At 40.8% G+C, this 19,697-nt stretch overlaps 1 protein-coding gene across 3 annotated transcripts in view; it reads left to right on the plus strand.

The window, feature by feature from the left end:
- LOC117366674 (kinesin-like protein klp-3) overlaps positions 1-19,697 on the plus strand; it is an 89,366-nt gene that overhangs the window by 31,804 nt on the left and 37,865 nt on the right. For all 3 annotated transcript variants that reach the window (XM_033958355.1, XM_033958354.1, XM_033958357.1), the window contains 3 exons: positions 4,581-4,741; positions 12,002-12,665; positions 18,207-18,349. In XM_033958355.1, coding sequence (XP_033814246.1) covers positions 4,581-4,741; positions 12,002-12,665; positions 18,207-18,349 — 968 coding nt within the window. The remainder of the gene's footprint in view (positions 1-4,580; positions 4,742-12,001; positions 12,666-18,206; positions 18,350-19,697) is intronic.

Consider the following 19,697-nt stretch of genomic DNA (forward strand, 5'->3'; position numbering starts at 1 on the left):
ATTATACCCTAATACATTCATTCTATGTATATATACTATAATTCTAGTTTCTGTATTTTATTTATCATATATCCGACTATCTTTATATTTTTCCGTGTTCACCCTGTTGTGTTCCAAGTGGGAAGTAGCCTGCTATTTCCTCCAGGTTGCTATTCCCCCTGAATATTTCTTTATTTGTTAGTGTTCTGTGAAAAGGATAGTCTTTATTCCTTTCTTGAACTTTCTGGTGTCCTTTTCTAGTTTTAACTTCTTCAGGAGGAAGTTTCGCCACACTGGAGCCATCACTGAGAATATTCTAGTCCTGACACTTTTGTATTTGATGTCTCTGAAGGAGACATATTCCAGTAGGTATTCTTGGCTCGAGTACAGGACGCGTGTCGGTGTATGGTTGTGTAGTCTGGTTGCTAGGTATCGCGGTTCTGAAAGATGAATGATTTTGTGTATCAGCGACATGATCTTGAATTTTATCCTGCTTTCAATTGGGAGCCAGTGTAACTCAGTAGCGGGGTGGCACTCATCTGCTTCGATTTTCCCAGCAAAAATCTTGCTGCTGCGGTTTGTACTGCTTGGATCTGTCTGATCATGTGTGACTTCAAATCATTTCGAAAAGAAATCAAAACCCTGCTATTCAAAAAATTTATCTAGATATCAAAACTCATCCCCATGTCTATCCCCCTCTCTTGTAAACTTCCCTTCAAAGTCTCATCCACTCTTGTAATTTTCCCTTCAAAATCTCAATCATGTAAACAGCACCCTAAATTGTAATTTTCCTGGAAATGTCCAGCTATCTTCTTTTGTAATCTGCCTAGAACTGCAAAGTACTGGCGGAATAGAAGTCACTAATGTAATGTAATGGTTATGAGCAAAAGATGACAGTATCAGAAATATATAAGTGAAACATGAAAGCACTGCAATGACAGTCTCAAGAGGAAAGGTGGGGAAGGGGGGAGTGTGAAACATAAAGTGATGGATGATTGGAAGATAAAAATGTATAATTTTATGGTTTATACTATAATAGAAATGCCAGATCTTTATTAAGTCCTCTCTTGGTGTTGAAGTATTTCATCTTCTTAACCTCAAAGGTTTTATTTTCCTGGATTATTTTAAAATTTCCTCTTAGTATTCTGACTATAAAGTTATTGATTCAATTCTCTGGCCTTTGAAAGCTTTTTTTAAAAAAAAAAAAAAATATTAATAAAAAGTATCATCATATTTTCCTTTTTTGTCAATATTAATTCTATTTATTACCTTTAAAGTGGACTAACATGGCAACCACATTACTTTAACTGCCCAATAAATAATTCACCTTATAATAACAGTCCTGCAACAGTCCTTTAGCTGCTTCTTCCCATATTTATAATTAGCCTTTGAGGAGCTGAAGCAATAAACAAAGCTTAGCAGAACCTGCTGTAAACACCAAGCTACTGCCTCATGCCACACAGGACAGTTGCTGAATTCCTAAGGGAGGATCAAAGGCTTTCACTTAATAAGCAACCGATGAACTGCAGGTCCTACTGCAGTACTTGATACATAATTTGGTTATTATAAATTTATTACCAGGTCATGTAGTATGCATGTCGTTGCAAAGGTACTGCTATCCAGAAGAAATTTGTATGAAAAAGGTTTTAATTTTTTTTTTTAATACTAAGCAGCTATAACACAGGAAAATCCAGGACTGCCAAGTCTCCCACATTCAGCGGGTCATCTCCCCAACTCCCATTAGGGAGCCAAGAACTCCCATTGACAGTAGGAGATATGTTAATAGGATAACATCTCATGCTGCTAAGGGAACAGTATTGCAATAAGAATTGCAAAATTTCACAGATCTCATTGTGAGAATAGTCCTACAGCTACAGGCATTTGGCATTTTAATAAGGTGTCTCCTGCTGCCAGAAGAGGAGGTGGCTTATTGGTGCTGAGGGCCACGGAATTGAGGCATGCTAGGGGGTGGAGCCAGGAGATAAAGTGGGTGAGGATATAGGCAGGACTGGGCAGAGTTGAGAGAAGTAGAAAGGGAGGGGGGGGGCTGTATTAAAATCTTCCTGTCAAAAATTGGGCCCCCTTGGCAACTCTGAAATTCTGTCATTTCAAGTGCCATTGTAAGGGATGAGACTAAGGGAAATGTGTATTAATATAGGGAACTGTAGTGTTGAGATGGCTTTTTCAAAGACTGAAAGTCTAAAACAAAATGTCTGATTATTCTATTGACAAGTAAATTGACACTAAAAGAGCAATTAAATTGAAACAGATTGTTCAGATTCTAAGAACCTCAGACTCCCATGGTGCATTGCAGGTGATGATGTCACAGAACACAAGGCCGGATGAGGCATTTATGAGCTCTATGTACTGTAGGACAGAAAAGAGGGGAAATAATAAATACTACTAGCAGCAATGATGTACTTAGGGTGCAATTAAAGAGAAAACATAATTTTTAGACGTTCCATTTAAGATTGCTTGGCGTTATTTTTTCAAGTAAAGATCCTTGCTTGTAAAACAATAACATATGGAATGACAAATGGAATATGGAGCCTTCTCCTATGATGAGGTCTGGTATAATTGTATTTTTAAAAATTGTACAAGCTAAGGTAATGGTTTATTTATGATGAAATCCAAAACGCCTGAAGAATTTAGGTGTGCCTAATGCTCTAGCAGTGGAGCCATCCGAGTCACAGGTGAGCTGACAGCCCAGCTGGTTTCATCAGAATGTCCTGAACTGAAGTTCTCTGTACAGCCCTGTAGAATAGGGTTATTTTCCCAGGTCAGAGAAATGGTTTATCACGGTTTGTGCTGGTGCTGCAGGTGACATAGAACAACATGTTTCAGATCAAAGTCATGGCAGCAATCTGTCATTTTTTCTGCCAAAAGATCGCTAGTCCAAGTAGCGATGTGAGTCTGGTGGATGTGGGAGATTTCATTTCACAGTTTGTCAGAGAAACAGCAGCACTTTTTTTGATCTATTCAGATCTATCCAGTTCTACCAGAAAACCAGGTGAAAGACTGGCACACAAATGAGAAATTTAGTTTGAGTCAAACTGATACTTTTTCCCCCCCAAAAAAGATAAGGTTGCTGTTGCTTTAAGTGATGTACAGTAGTTCATAAATATCTGCCTGTGATCCATGAATCTACAAGACAGGGGGTTCTGTTTGATGGATTCACCCTCTCCCCCTCATTCTAGCAGCTGACCTCATAAATATATTTATGAGCTCAGGGGCCCTATATGCTAACCAGTGAAAATATTTTCAGGTTAAATATCAGTGAAATTTAGCTATGAGATACAAATGAGCTCTTGATTTATTTATATTCTTAACTTATGTTCCCAGAGAATTTCTCGCACATTCTAGGGTGTGTAACATGTGAGAAAATCCTAAAACAGGCTCCTTCATATGAAGGAACATAAGAGCATAAGATTTGCCGCTGCTGGGTCAGACCAGTGGTCCATCGTGCCCAGCAGTCCGCTCACATGGCGGCCCTTAGGTCAAAGACCAGTGCCCTATTTGAGTCTAGCCTTACCTGTGTATGTTCTGGTCGAGCAGGAACTTATCCAACCTTTTCTTGAATCCCTGAAGGGAGCTTTTCCCTATAACAGCCTCTGGAAGAGCTTTCCAGATTTCTACCACTCTCTGGGTAAAGAAGAACTTCCTTACGTTTGTACGGAATCTATCCCCTTTTAATTTTAGAGAGTGCCCTCTCGTTCTCTCTACCTTGGAGAGGGTGAGCAATCTCTCTTTCTCTACTAAGACAATTCCCTTCAATATCTTGAATGTTTCGATCATGTCCCCTCTCAGTCTCCTCTTTTCAGGGGAGAAGAGGCCCAGTTTCTCTAGCCTCTCATTGTACAGCAACTCTTCCAGTCCTTTAACCATTTTTGTCGCTCTTCTCTGGACCCTTTCGAGTAGTACTACTGCCCAAATTGGAGGACCCCAGAGCTTCTTCCCTGGAGGAGTGGTCTCTAGTCCCTGGCAGCCTAGTGAGCCCAAAGTCTACCTCCTCAGCCCCAGTGCAAGGCTAAAATGTTTTAAACTTCCCATATTGAAGCCCTTACCCTGACCAAAACTATATTGAGGGCTAGACTACCTTCCCCCCAGTGCACCCCCACGAGGTCCTGGAGAGAGGGCAACAGGGACAGAGGCGACCCCTACTCCTGCTCCTGCAACTGTCTAGATGAAAATAATGCTGGCTGACCTCTATCGACAGACTTACGGTACTTAACCCCTAGAAGTCAGACTGCCGAGAGGTAACCCTTAGAGGTCAGACTTCCGAGAGGTAATATAATGGCATTCATAGGGTTGCTTTGATAATTATACACCCAAATGATTTTATACATTCAAGTGATTTTACAAGTGAGTGATTTTATGATTTTGTACAAGTGATTTTGATTTTTGTGTCAAGGGCATGCCCTAACAGCTCTCCACCATTTCCTGTAAAACAATGTGCTAACCAGCGTGGCTTGATTATTATTCCCTCACTTGCTTTCACTTTTAGAATAAAAATATTACTCTGAATACAAATCGAATATTCAATAGAAACCCACATTGACCATGGCTTTCTAGTTGCTTCTTCCATTGCTGCTTTTTTGCAGGAGGCCCTGCCTGGAATCACAGATTATAAAGAAATAACTGCTGCTCTTCGGCAGTGCAATTATAACACAGATGAGGTCATATCCGTCTACCTGGCCATTTTTGGTGAAAGTTTGGAGAATTCATTTGATGATCAGAGTTTTGAAGAGACCTTTCTTCACAGGTAGGAACTATTATTGTATTTGTGACAAAAAGGCATCAATATTTTATTTTTCTAAGATATAGAAGTACCTGTAGTATTTTTTTTATAAGATTGATGGATATTATGATATACAGTACTAGATTTCAGGGCTTCCTGTGTTAGAACATTTTATTAAAGTGCATTTTCAACATGCTTTAATTCCACCCACCCTATGAATGCCAGATTCACCAAAGGGCATTAAGGGGTTAATTCTATAACTGTTCTCTTATATAAACACCCAAGGGATATCTGATTGGCACATATTCTATAAAGGAAAGTAAGCTTATGCAGATAAATGCAAACACTTATACCAGCCATACATGCACTTCAGATGTAACCTAAAAACCCATTTGTACAATAAGTTCCTGATAGAACATTGATCTAGGCATCTGTACTGTATACTTCTCTGACTTTGCCCAGCCTTTAGATCACTGTTCTTGTACTATGTGCTGGTTCTGTTCACCTTTTAGATAATTCTGTTAACCACATCAAACTACCAGATGTATAGCAATATATAAATAAAATCTTATACAGAATCAGGCCTACACTAACCCCGATTCTGTATCGCGGCAAGGGATCTCCCTGCCGCAATAGGTATAACGGCCACGGCCGCCTGTCGTCGTCCCCCTGCAATCGCCGGCAGGAGGTTGCCCAACCCCTCCTGCTGGAGGATGCCCCCCGTCGCTCCCAATCGCCAGCAGGAGAATGCTCAACCCCTCCTGCCGGAGGACGCCAACCCCTCCAGACCCCCCTGCTAACACCCTCCCTGCGGACTCCCCCCTAACCTTCCCCCCCCCACACTAACCTTTAATTATTGGCCGGCCGGCCGGGTCTTGCTACTGGCCCGCCTCATCAGCCCATCCCTGGTATCAGGACTGGCTCAAGGTAGGCATGGATCAGGTGAGGTGCTGGCTCAGGGTACCAAACTTCAAGGGCATCAAAGGCTGCATCACTTGTTCCCCTGCAATATCCAAAATCTTTGTCCCCTGATTTGGCAATCCCCTTCTCTTTTAGGCCGCCCTCCCTGCCTACCTTTATATGCGATTGTTTCCTCCTATGCACCGGCAACATTTCACCTAAGGTTACCTGTACCAGCCCCAGCATCTTCCCTCTGCCACTCCCCTGCAGAAACAGACATTGCATCAAAAGGGGAGGGGTGCAGCAGAGGGAAGACGCTGGTGCTAGTGCTGGTAGCTTTAGGTGAAATCTGCCAGTGCTTGTGAGGAGGCAGCCATATATAAAAGTAGATGAGGGGAGGGTGGCCTGAGAGAGGGGTGGTGCCGAACTGAAAGTTGGCTCAGAATGCCACAGTCCCTTGAGCCAACTGTGCTGGCAGGAGCCTCTCCTACCTGGTAAAATCATTTTGAATATCAGACCCTATGGGGCATATAATCAAAACTTCAACACTTCAAAAAACCTGCCCAAGTCGGCACTTGGTCGTCCTAAAAGACCGGTCGTCCAATTACCGATAATCAAAACGGCTTTTTGGATGTATCCAAGGACTTTTTAGGCCTCTAAATCCCACTGGAGGAGTGGTTTGGGCAGGATGTGGGCCGACCTAGACTTAGTTGTCTTGCAGAGATAATTGAATGTTTGACGAGACTTCCTAGGTGAAACTTATACATTGTGAGATGATGTAAAAGCAGATATAAGTGCCAAAAAGATATCCGAAGTGACTAGATAACCACTGCAGGGACAAAGTAAACACCCCCACATACTCACCCTGTGTTCACTGACCCTGTTACACCCCCACAATGTTCAGAATAAAAACATACAGTACATACCTGCCTCTAGAACATCAGCACATGCTATAGGAAAGCCTAGTACAGGTGGCTTAAGTAGTGTGTGGGTGTATGTGTGTGTGTGGGGGGGAGGCTACTGAACCACAGAGAGGAGGACCCAGGCCCATAAGCCACTCTAACCATTACATTAATGGTGGAAAATGTGAGCACACCAAAATCTCCCAAACTCTACTGTACTGCTATATAGGTGCCACCTGCAGCCATAAGAGCTATTGGGGGTTGTAGACAGGTGGGCATAGTGGGTTTGGAGGGTATTTTGAGAGGCTCACCCTTTTTATGAAGTTCATGGTAGTGCCTTATAAGGTGTCCTTCTGCTCGGTTGCCATGTTTGGGTGGTCAGTGCATCACAATGCTGGCCCCTTCCATATCCAAAAGATCTTGTTCTGGGCGTTTGGGACTTGGATGAAGTGTTGGTCGAGAATGTGGTATAAAGATAGATGTACCTGCAGTCTGGACGATCAAACATCTGGATGTACAGAGAGATGATTTGGGGGAAAAAAAATTAGACTTACTTTTCAAGAATGGACAGTTTGCAGCTGCCAACATTGGGTGGCTAGCGCCCTATGTCCAAATCGGACTTAGATGTTTCTTTTGATTATGACCCTCCACATGTTTACACATGGTTTCCCTATTCACCACTTTGTCACTTTAATTAATTTTATTTATTTAATTTTTCGCTATGTAAACTCCACCTGGTTTAATAGGAATGTGAATGAGAAAAGTTTTCACTTGGTTTTCAGATCATTTTCAGACCTTTTTCATGATTTTAAAATGATTGTAAATAATTTTTTTTTTCTGGTAAACAAGATTTTAATGTGCCTTAGTGCATTTAACATACGGAGGCCCTCTTTTATCAATCAGCGTTAGGGTTCTTTATCGTGAGTCGCTGCGGTAAAAGCTCCGACGCTCACTGGAATTCAATGAGCATCATAGATTTTTCCACAGTGACTCATGATAAAAAACCCCAACATAGCTTGATAAAAGGGGGCCAGAGATTGCTTTTGCATAAACTAAAATAAACTAAACCTTACGTTTGTATACCGCATCATCTCCACAGAAGTAGAGCTCGGCACGGTTTACAGTAATTGGTATAGAAAGAAAGTACAATGAAAAGTAGAAGGTCTTAGAAAGAGAGGTTTAGAGGGAATTAGTAAATCGATGAGGGAGAGGTCATTGCATTTTGGAGAAGAGCCAAATGGATTAATTTGTGAGTTAAGACACTTTAAACTGAATTTGCATGCACTAAATTGTTAAAGGTGTACTAATGAATCAAACATGTGCTATTATTGTGCAGCCCTCTTTCTTAAGTAAAACCAAAGACCTGAAAATCTGTGAGATGCTTTTTAAATATTATCATGAAATGTGAAATTAGAATATTGGCATTTTGGAATTTTATTACATTATTTGCATTATTTTATTTCTACCGGAGGAAGTGATCAGGCAGAGTACGGTACAGGGATTCAAACAGAGACTGGATGGATTCCTGAGGGATAAAGGGATTGTGGGATACTGAGAAAGCTAACCAGAAAATAAATGTAGAAACCCAACCAGGTCGTGCAGGTGCAAGACCGGAGGGCTAGGACTTTGATAGGAAGATAGGACTCAATTAGGAAACCAAGGAGGCATGGGGGCCCCTTCTGGTGATTTAGACAGGTCGTGACCTGTTTGGGCCGCCGCGGGAGCGGACTGCTGGGCAGGATGGACCTATGGTCTGACCCAGCGGAGGCACTGCTTATGTTCTTATGTTCTTATATTTATTTAAAAGTGTTTTGATATACTGCCAATCACAAAGACATCATAGTGGTTTACAATACCAAATTAAGGCCCTTTTTTACTAAGCCGCTTTAGAGGTTTCTACCGCAGCTTGGGGTGCTTAAATGCTCTGATGCTGCTCTGGCACTCAAGCTTCAAGTTTCAAGTTTATTATAAAATTTGATTAATGGCTTATTCCAAATTCTAAGTGATAAACAGATCGATAAAAAACAAAATTGGGGAGACAAACAAAACTAACAAAAAGACTAAATCTTACAAAACATAGTAAAAACCGACTTTGTAAACATAGTACAACACAAGGAAAGAATAGGGGAAGAAATACAATCTGATTAATAAAAAGAAGGACAATTAAGGTCAAAAACAATAGGAAGGGGAGGGACAGAAAGTCTCAAAAGATAAAAAGAAACTCCTAGGCAATTCATTTAGTCATTAAATTCATCTTTAAAAAGAAAGCTTTTGAGTTTGCTCTTAAATTTTTCCAATTTTTTTTCCTCTCTTAAGTAAATTGGAAAGGAGTTCCATGTTTGAGGAGCTGTGTAGGAATTCTATGAGTGTTGGAGCAGCATCGGAGCATTTAGCATTCCGGGCTGAGGTAGAAACCATTGCCGCAGCTTTGTGAAAGGGGCGGGGGTAGGAATAGTTTAAACATAAATGATGTTCCATAAAATCTGAAAAGTTAAACTAGACAAAAACATTGAGCAACAGGAGAATTTGCACAAAAAATAATCAGTGGAGAAACAGAACCCAAAAGGAGGGGTGAGAAGGCTAAATTAAAAGAATAAAAACGCAGGGCTCCTTTTACTAAGGTGCGCTAGCATTTTTAGCGCACGCAGCAGATTAGCGTGCTAACCCCGCGCTACGCGGCTCGAACTAGCACGTCTAGCGCACGCGGCATTATTCCGCTCGTTAATGCCCTAACACAGCTTAGTAAAAGGAGCCCTCAGTGACTGGAAAGAAATGCCTGTCAGAGTAATAGTGTTTTAAATGCTACCTTAAACTTTTCTGAAGATTCAGTTATGCAATTCTAAAGACAAAAAAGCTCCATAAAACTGAATTTTTAGGTCAAAGCAGAATATAAATGTAAAATGAAATGAAATGAAATTGTGTGTGCTAGATAGCTACTGCAGATCCTTTTCTTATGAACTTAAGGGGTTTTCCATTAGACGGTATAAGCCCTTTTTCACAAAGTCGATTATCACGGCGGCCCATGGTAATTGCACCGAAGCCCATTGGGAATTAATGGACTTCGGTTCCATTGCCGCACAGCAGCCGCTAACACAGCTATGTAAAAGGAGGGAATAGAGGGGAATTCTATAAATGGTGTAGAAAAATAGGCACAAAAAAAAAAAAAAAAATCAGCGTAAAGCGCTATTCTATAAACAGCTCTCAGGGTTGAGTGCTATTTACAGAATAGTGCTTAGAGCCAAAAGTTGGACACTGGTATTTACACCAGCTGAAACATGGTGTAAATGCCAGCACCCAACTCCTCAATACTTAAACGACTAATGTCTCCACTGTCTCATCACCTCTATAGTAGAAATTTTTTGATTGTTAACGGGCTTCAGACATGCCATTTTTTGTACGCCCACATTTTTTGGCGATACAAAATGCTCTTAGTAGCTATGACTGCGGCTTCTTCATTCGCCCAAATTTTTTATATTTTTATTTTTATTTTCTTTTTTACTTTTAAAGTGCATAGTGCCCTCATAAATATTTGCAATAAAAATATTTTGCAATAAAATTTTACTTATCTTAAATATCTGTTGGTTCCTTAATAGGATCAAATATCGGGTAGGGGCTTGTCAAAAAATCAATCAAAAAATTTCTACTATAGAGGTGATGAGACAGTGGAGACATTAGTCGTTTAAGTATTGAGTATTGAGAGGTGACTAATGTAGAAGAGGAGACTGTGATCTTTACTTATACGGTGTGATTTTCAGCACCCAACTCCTGGCATTTGTGCGCAGAAATGGAGCAATTCAATAAACCCTGCCTGACTTTTTGGAATGTCTCTGCTCCTCCCCTGTAAAATATCTACTACTAGGGAGTCAATTAATAGTATTCTGTGATGATTAAATAATAATAATCTTTATTGTATCACAGCTCTATCTCAACTTACAAAAATATATGTTAAAAACAAATGACTCAATAACTCCAAAAGTACACTGATTCAGTATCCAATAACGCTGAAAAAATTCTTAAGGCTAGATGTTAAGCCAAATCTTCATAATACTCCTGCCATCAAATAATGAGTGGCAGAGATGATATAAAGTCAAATATCAGCGTTAATTGGAATATTGTGCAACTAGTGCAATTTGTGTAAACAATTTTTGATGTGCAAAAAGTGCACTTAAAGTGCCTTGTACATATTGATTCAATGCCTGGCCCCCCGACCCGGGTTTTGTGTTCTTCATCAGGAGGGGTCTGCACAGGCGAACTAAACCGGGAATGGCACCAGAACAGGAACTGTTCGCCTGTGCAGACCCCTCCTGACGAAGAACACGAAACCCGGGTCGGGGGGCCAGGCATTGAATTAATATGTACAAGGCACTTTAAGTGCACTTTTTGCACATCAAAAATTGTTTACACAAATTGCACAATATTCCAATTAACGCTGATATTTGACTTTATATCATCTCAGCCACTCATTATTTGATGGCAGGAGTATTAAGAAGATTTGGCTTAACATCTAGCCTTAAGAATTTTTTCAGCGTTATTGGATACTGAATCAGTGTACTTTTGGAGTTATTGAGTCATTTGTTTTTAACATATATTTTTGTAAGTTGAGATAGAGCTGTGATACAATAAAGATTATTATCTGCTCCTCCCCTGGCCAAGACCCCCCCTTTGAATTACACACTAGGGTATTTAGGCATGCAGGATTATTTGATGTATTATTGTTTGTGAACCGCTGTGAACTTCGAAGAGGTACTGGCGGTATACAAATAAAAAATTGTATTGTATTGTAGATGCATGTGCAAATCCTAATTATTGCCAAATAATTGCAATCATTAATAGTTACCGTCAACTATTTCTTAGTTAATGGCTCATTTGCTCATTAAGCTGTCTCTTGGATCCATGTTCAACTTTCAGCACATAAATCTTAGCACCATATATACCGTAGAACCCAGGGGATAATGTAAGACAATCTGTCCTGAGGCTGATGGCACCACATAAGCTAGCCAATTTAGGGGTCCTTATATTAAGGTGCGCTAAAGATTAGCTCTTGCTAAATGCTAAAGCGCCCATAGAATATAATGGATGCCTTAGCATTTAGCATGCGCTAATCATAGCGGTTAGCGCACCTTAATATAAGGACCCCTTATTGAGGAATGAACTTTCAAAGAGTCCACAATGAAGAGGAGGCTTGACCTCAAAACCTAATTCCTCAATAAACTAGTTAGTCTATAGGGTGCCACCAGCCTCTCTTATTTTTTTTTTCTGAAGACTAATACACCTGCCCTCTTAAAGTTTTCTGTCAATGCTGAAATAGCCTATGAACGTGCAATAACAATCCCTTAATTACCAGAGATTTTATTATGGAGCTAAGGTAAGAGTTGCTACTTCCTATTACCAGCACGATAAAGTACCTGAATGTAAAACCACTTAGGATATAAGTGGTAGATAAATACATTTATTAATCATTTTGTTGTGGTATTATCCAAAGGGACCTCTTTGAAAGGGATTCAAGGATCGAAAGCTTAAACCACAAACTCCAAGAAAGAGAGAAAGAAGTGGAAAACCTCCAGGTGAGGTGCAGATGCATGCAAGAGGAAAATCAGCGCCTGACTCATATGACCCAGTTTTTGCATGCCAGAGTGGCAGAGATAGAAGCTGAGCAAGAGAGAATCCTGGAAAAGATGAAGGCTCTGCAGCGCACGCCACCGCCCCCACCCCCTGTCCCTGCGCCTACAAAACCAAAACAGCTGTTCGAACCAAAGAAACTTTCACGACTCTCAAAGGCAGCTCGAGATCTGAACATTTCCAACCAACAGCTCAAAGCTACCGTACGCCTTAGTCTCTCGGAGTTTGGACAGCATATAAGTAAGCTAGGAAGTGTCATACTAGAACTGAAAGATTTTGAACTGGGGTCAACGAAAGAAATTGAAGAACTGAGAACTCTTTATAAGAGGGAAGCTCTGGAAAGGAAACTGCTCTACAATCAGCTCCAAGAGCTCAGGGGAAATATCCGTGTCTTCTGCCGCTGCCGGCCAGATCCCCAAGGCCTCACACTAGTAGAATTTCCCTCAGATGACCAGATCATAGTTAACCAAAATGGAAGCAAGAAGAAATTCCAATTTGATCACGTATTTGCTCCTCGTTGCACTCAGGTAAGCATTCCTTTCAGCCTATAAAGATCATTTCAAAGGCCATGTTTGTGCAACCATTAATTAAACTTCCAGAACAAATTACATGCATGCAATTCATTTGTGTTTTGAGCTTTTGGTATGTTTAGTTTAGTTTACAATTTGTTATACTGCTTATCGTACTTCTAAGCGGTGTACAGAATATAAAATAGTGAAAAAAAGAGGAATTACAAACTAATAATATAAAACTATACAGACAAGACATTACAAACATATTGGAGACAGAAGGATATGGGGGGGGGGGAATTCTTAAAATATATAGAATAGTAAGACATTTAAGGGAAGTACAATAGGGAGGGAGGATCTTGTCTGAACAGTATTTGAAGGATTCATATTTTAGTTTTTTATCTGAGCTAGCCCAGAAGAAAAGATTTCAGATTTCAAAAGCATTAGTGAATAGGAAGGTTTTTATTTTTGATTTGAAGAGGTTTAATTGGTTTTCTTCTCTTATATAAGTTAAAATAGAGTTCCAGAGTGAAGGGGCCGTTACTGAAAAAATAGAGGATCAGGTTGTATCGTAGTTTATGTGGCGAAGAGAGGGTATTGTAAGTACCGTAGATGTTGGGATTGCGATCTGAGTGATCTGGATGGTGTGTAGGGGATCAACAGTCGGTTTATAACAACAAATCATCTCTAGCCAATTAGTTCAGAGTGACATTATTGAACCAGTTGCTGTCAGAGTGGTCAATAACAAGACATAACAAAGATGCACACAGGTCAGACTAAAACGCCTAAACCAGTGGTCTCAAACTCGCGGCCCGGGGGCCACATGCAGCCCGCCAGGTACTATTATGAGGCCCTCAGTATGTTTATCATAATCACAAAAGTAAAATAAAACAGTTTATTGATCATATGTCTCTTTAGCTATAAATTACAATATTATTATTAAGACTTAGCTAAAAGGAAAGATTTATAAACTATAAAGAGCTTTAAAATTACCTCAGGCAGAATTGTCATTTCTTTAATAAGACATTAACTATTTTTTTCTGAGACCCTCCAAGTACCTACAAATCCAAAATGTGGCCCTGCAAAGGGTTTGTGTTTGGGACCACTGGCCTAAACTATCTTATAACTAATTTAGAAGCAGAGAAAATGATGCCAGAAAAGGATTATACAACCTTTCCAGTGTGCCCATCCAAAGCAGCAGCTCCTTATTTAAGAGATCCCTGGTTCTTGTCCCATGCTTTTTTGTTTTATTTATTATAATGAATTTTTAGACTGCTAATTGAACAGGTTGTTTAAAAACATTTTTTTTAAAAAACACCCCAAAACAGCTAAACAGCAATATTCACTTGAAGAATCCCCAGCAAAATATACAATCCCTTAAGAGCGTGTCCAAAGAAAAACTTTTCATACTATTTTTGTCTGTACCACCTGCACCTCAGTCAGAAGACCCTGGATCCCTGGAAGTGGTCACTGTTTCAGGAAAGCTTCACCTACATTGTCAATCGGTGGGGCGCCCGACGTTCGATCTGCCATCTGATGTTATCGGCAGCCAACAAAAAGGCAATTCAGTCCGAAGATACGAGCCAGGAAGTGAAGGCCTGAACGCCCTGGTGCAACCCTGACCAAAGGCAGATCTTCTTTATGCCTTCCCTTCATGGCCCATTGTAGGCCCATGAACATACAGTATATGTATTGTCTTGATGAGAGGAAAAACAGGCGGTCTACACTGTTGTACTACCTATAAGCGAGCACTGTGTAGTAGAGGACTACGGAGTCTCTATCTTTAATTCTTGGAAGGATTCCATGATCATCTGCAAAAGCGCTGAAGACTTGAATAGCCTGTGCACAGTCAGGTCCTCTACAAGATTAGGGGCTTCACCAGATCCAGCCCCCCCTAGAGATGATATAGCATTTCCTGCTACAGAGGATTCTGACTGGATTTCCCTGTCTTACGCATGGCATTGTCACTGGGAAATTGTGCTTTTGGGAGGGGGACCCCAGGTGCCAGCATGGCTGCAGTCCCTCAGGGTTCCATGCAGTCCTTATTATTCCTGAAGGCTTGAGACATTATATTGATGAATTTAAAAGGGAACCCCTGCGAGGACATCCAGACAGCCCCTGTGGATACTCTCAAGCTCCCTTCTGGGGTTTTGCGGTAGTGCCAAAGCTGCACTTTGCCAGGGATGCACTTATATTGCTCCCTGGCTCAAACCTGGCACTCACACCATTGGGGCACTAACAAACCCTGAGGGACTAGAGGGGGCTTAGCCAATGGCTTCTGACCCCATGCATTGCCTGGCACGTGGAAACGGATGATCCTCGGATGGCCATCCTTTGCAAATTTGGCATGAATCCAAAGTATCCTGGCCTGAGGAGTCCATTACACCTATTTTAAGGCAAAACCGAGGTGTTTTGAAGCAGATAGAGGTTTTTATTTTCAAATTGTGAAATCCAAGATGGCCATCGTGGCAGCGGTTGTAGCACCAAAAACAGCCCAGGGAGCTAAAATTGGGTCTAAAAACTAGCAATTTGGGGATTTTAGAGATGGAAGAAACCTGACTAACTCCAGAACCCCCCTCAAAACAATTTTAAACCACCATTTTCCAATTTTGTTTGTCAGGCTGTCAACCTGTAACTCACTGGGCCATGCTTTGTGCTGGGAGCTGCAAGTGCTGAAACTGCAAACAGCTTACAGGAAGAACTTCTGCCTCAACAAGCCTGGAATCTAGACTGCTTGTGTCTTCGGACTGCCTCTTAGGCCTAACAAACTGATCGGAGATGTCAACTCCCACCGGACCTCGCGTACACAAACAGGAGGAGGAAGCATTTGGCCCCAATCCTGGAAAACCCACCATGGAGCCACTCAGCCTGTGCTCAAACCCACTGCAGACAAACCTGAGGCAAGCTATGCTCCCAAGGGATCAGCCCCCTGAGCCCCCCTGAACTGTAGTGCAGGATGTCCAAGTGTGTGCACTGTAAAGCAGTGTGCCCTTTGGAAGCAGACCCTTGACCTTAGAGTCTGCACTGTCCTATAGCCAGAGATGTCCTAAGAAAAGCCTCACAAACGGTAATCCCCCCCCCCCCACCAAATATAATTGAAAAATAAACAGAAACAGAAAAGACCGGCTCCTACCATCTCGCTTGTAGAGAGACAACTGAGGAATTGAAGAACAGCTCAGAGGGAGGGGAGGTGGAGCAAAAGAATGCTGATGAAGCTCCCTATAAGAATATTTATGAGAAGGGAGTGACCACCCACAGGTTCAGGAATAGTGTCTGTCATACCAGTTATATTTAGCTGCTTTTGGATTTGTCGATGGGTGTGGTACCTGAATTGTACTTTTAAGATTTCTTTCTCCTTTCTTTTGTTCTGTGTTAGCTTTTAAAAGTGGAGTTCTTTTATGCCATAGATTTTTGTGAAGCACCCTACTGATTATGCGAAGGGCAGTATATAAGCCTCTTTTAATTAAACATTATCCTTGCATAAACTTAGTTAGATCTGGGAGTTATTATTGAAAACAAAAGTATAGGACCAAAGCAGATTCTAAATGTAACAAAAACTGCTTTTCTTAGATAAAAAAATGTGTGATGTACAGTAGTCCAGTCTCTATTAAATAAGTGTCCTGGATTACTATAATGTATGTAGAGTAATTAATATAGAAAAAAAAAATTCAGATTATAAAAAATTAATCTGACAGGTATTGATATAAGGGAGAAGATGGGAGAGGGCCTTTCCATTGTTATAAAGATTACATTGGCATCTAATCAAAGAATATTTATTTAAATTGCTTTTATTGACTTTTAAGGTGTTTCACAATCAAACCCCCCTATATTTACAGTAAAAGGCTAGATAAAAAATTAAGTACCTAGGAGACAGCAGAGATCTCAAGTTTTCAGAAAGTGATGTGTAGAACTAAAGTTGCCTCTGGAGTTAAAAACAGCACATAATTTAGGGGTCCTTTTACTAAGGTTCGCTAGTGCGTCTTAGCGCACGTTAAATGCTAACGCGTCCATTATATCCTATGGATGTGTTGCCACATGTTAGCATTTAGCGCGCGCTAAGACGCACTAGCGCGCCTTAGTAAAAGGACCCCTTAATGTCATTTAGAATTGGTTAGAGATTACGCTCTTTCCCTCAACTTGAAGTGATTTCAGAGTGAAGGATGAATTATGGTATGTTGTATTTGATTATATCTGAGGACATGAATATTTGTTTTAGGAGAGTTTATAATTATGTTTATTTTGACTCTTTGATGTGAATTTTGATGATTATGGTTAATATTTGGACTATAATTATGTAAGAGGATCTGCTCTTTCTCTGTTATATCATATTTTTGCTCTGTCTTTTATTGTATTTTGATCAAGTGTAAACCTTTTTCAATGGACTTGTTCCACTAAGATGGTTTAGAACAGGGCTGCCCAAGTCCGATCCTCGAGATCTGCTGTCAGGCCAGGTTTTCTGGATATCCACAATGAACATGCATGAGAGAGATTTGCATACCAAGAAGGCAGTGCAGGCAAATCTCTCTCATGCATATTCATTGTGGATATCCAGAAAACCTGGCCTGCCAGTAGATCTCAAGGACCGGACTTGGGCAGCCCTGGCTAAGAACATAAATACAGTGGTACCTTGGATTACAAGCATAATCCGTTCCAGGAGCATGCTCATAATAAGTGTTGTGAGTTTGATTCCCACTGCAGCTCCTTGTGACTCTGGGCAAGTCACTTCAACACTTCATTGCCTCAGATACAAAATAAAGACCTATCTAAAATATGTAAACTGCTTTGATTGTGTAAACCAGTGATTCCCAACCCTGTCCTGGAGGAACACCAGGCCAATCGGGTTTTCAGGCTAGCCCTAATGAATATGCATGAGAGAGATTTGCATATGATGGAAGTGATAGGCATGCAAATTTGCTTCATGCATATTCATTAGGGCTAGGCTGAAAACCCGATTGGCCTGGTGTTCCTCCAGGACAGGGTTGGGAACCACTGGTGTAAACCACACAGAAAAATCGGTGCACAAGTCCTACCCCTTAGTTCAGAATAATCAAAATGAACATGGAAGGATAATTATGTGCGGTTTGGGCAATTCCTTCATGCTAAAAGCCAACATTGTTAGGTTATTTCAGCTGTACTGTTATATGCCTGCCAAATGAAGAGTAAGCTAATGAGGGAGAAAAATAGGCTAAAAATCAGAAATTGAGCACAGTTTTCACTAATACAGAAAGGTCAGAATTTAAAAAAATGCCTACCAAGGAAAGTTGCAATAGAATTTCTTTATATCATAAGGATTTTATTTAAACCAGCCTGACATGGCCACGATTCATTTGGCTTGGGGGTTAACGTTAGTGGACAAAACAGAGGGGAAATGAGGTCACTTTTTGCAATTTCAAATACAATTTTTGTGAGATAAAGAAATGCCATCCTTGTGATCTGCATTTCTGTTGCCCCTTTGCCTCTTGTGGATCTAAGCAGCCTCTCTTGCATCGATTCCTATGAATGGAAAGTTCCATTTGGACAAACTGCTGATGAGTTTCCTCCCAATTATAAATTTGGCAGGAAGATGTGTTTGATGGGACTCTTCCAATTATCAAATCCTGCGTTGATGGCTATAACATTTGTATTTTGGCCTATGGACAAACTGGTTCTGGAAAGACATATACAATGATGGGCACAGAGGACAAACCTGGAGTGAACATAAGGTGAGCCGTGATAAGCATGGTTAAGGATAAGTTATCTGTCTTCTGGAGAATGCATTTGCTGGATGTCTAATTAAGCAAATATTAAATTGTTTTTGAACATATGACAGATGTGAAGTAAGGAGAGCATGTGTTGTCCATAAATAAAAACAAGAATGCAAAGTATTGCACTTATTTCTCCTATTATGAATCCATTCTCTGTTTCCTAACCCTACCCCCTGGATACAGCTGGTCCTTGTTGTCAGTGTACCCACAATGATTATTCATGAAATAAATTTACATGCACTTCTACCAATGTATGCACATTTATCTCATTCTCAACCTGAGGACTGGGTTGAGAACCATTGCAAGACAGATACCTCTACATTTAGATTTAGCATTTGAGCAATAAATCTTTGTTCTGCAGAGGGAAAGAGGTTTCCTTCTGCTCTTTTGGGGTCCCAGCTCAATCAAAACCAAAGTTGGGATCTGCTGCTATAATTTCATTTTCCAACTACCTAGACATTTTTTTTTTCTTCTATTTTATATCTCTTTTTTTTTTTTTAAATCTCCCCTAACTCATTTTTCTGGTGACAATCATCAGTTAGGGTCCATGTTCTAGAACAGTGTTTTTCAACTTTTTTACACCTATGGACCGGCAGAAATAAAAGAATTATTCTGTGGACAGGCATCGGTCCATGGACCAGCGGTTGAAGAACACTGGGCTAAGTTGTGGGCCAGACCCCGCCCATCTCTACCCAATCTCCACCCCAGACCCCTCCCCCATAATAGTACTAATTGCACCTTGCATGTCCCGTGCCTCATCTGGAAGCCTTCCCTCTGACATTGCAACGTCAGAGAGAAGGCTTCCAGTTCAGGCGCAGGATGCCCGCTGGAGCCACTGCCCATGGCTTTGTGTAATGAATCAGTTAGAAAGAGGGAGCTAGCTCGAAGATAACACCGCATCGATCGTACCGTGGGCCTGATGCACATGCTGGCCCTGTGGACCGGCAGGAAATTTCTGTGGACCGGCATTGGTCCATGGACCAGTGGTTGAAGGACACTGTTCTAGAACGTTCTCTGGAGACCTGCAACAATAGATCCTAAATCCAGCCATTAGGAAAGTAATTCTGTAAGGAATCACATAGATGTAGGTGGCATGTATGTATATAAATGGCAATATTCTAGTTATTTGCACACATATGTGAACATTTACTCTTCTGTAAGTGTGCCCGTATCTTCCATAATATGTATTTTAAAGGTGGTCATTCAGGGGGAAGTATCTGGTCAGAGCACAGCATGAACACACATTTAAATGCTTAACTTATAGAACACTATAAGTTATGTGAATCTCTCCCTTTCTAAGTGCTAG

Source organism: Geotrypetes seraphini, chromosome 9 (assembly GCF_902459505.1).
Source record: "Geotrypetes seraphini chromosome 9, aGeoSer1.1, whole genome shotgun sequence".
NCBI lineage: Eukaryota > Metazoa > Chordata > Amphibia > Gymnophiona > Dermophiidae > Geotrypetes > Geotrypetes seraphini.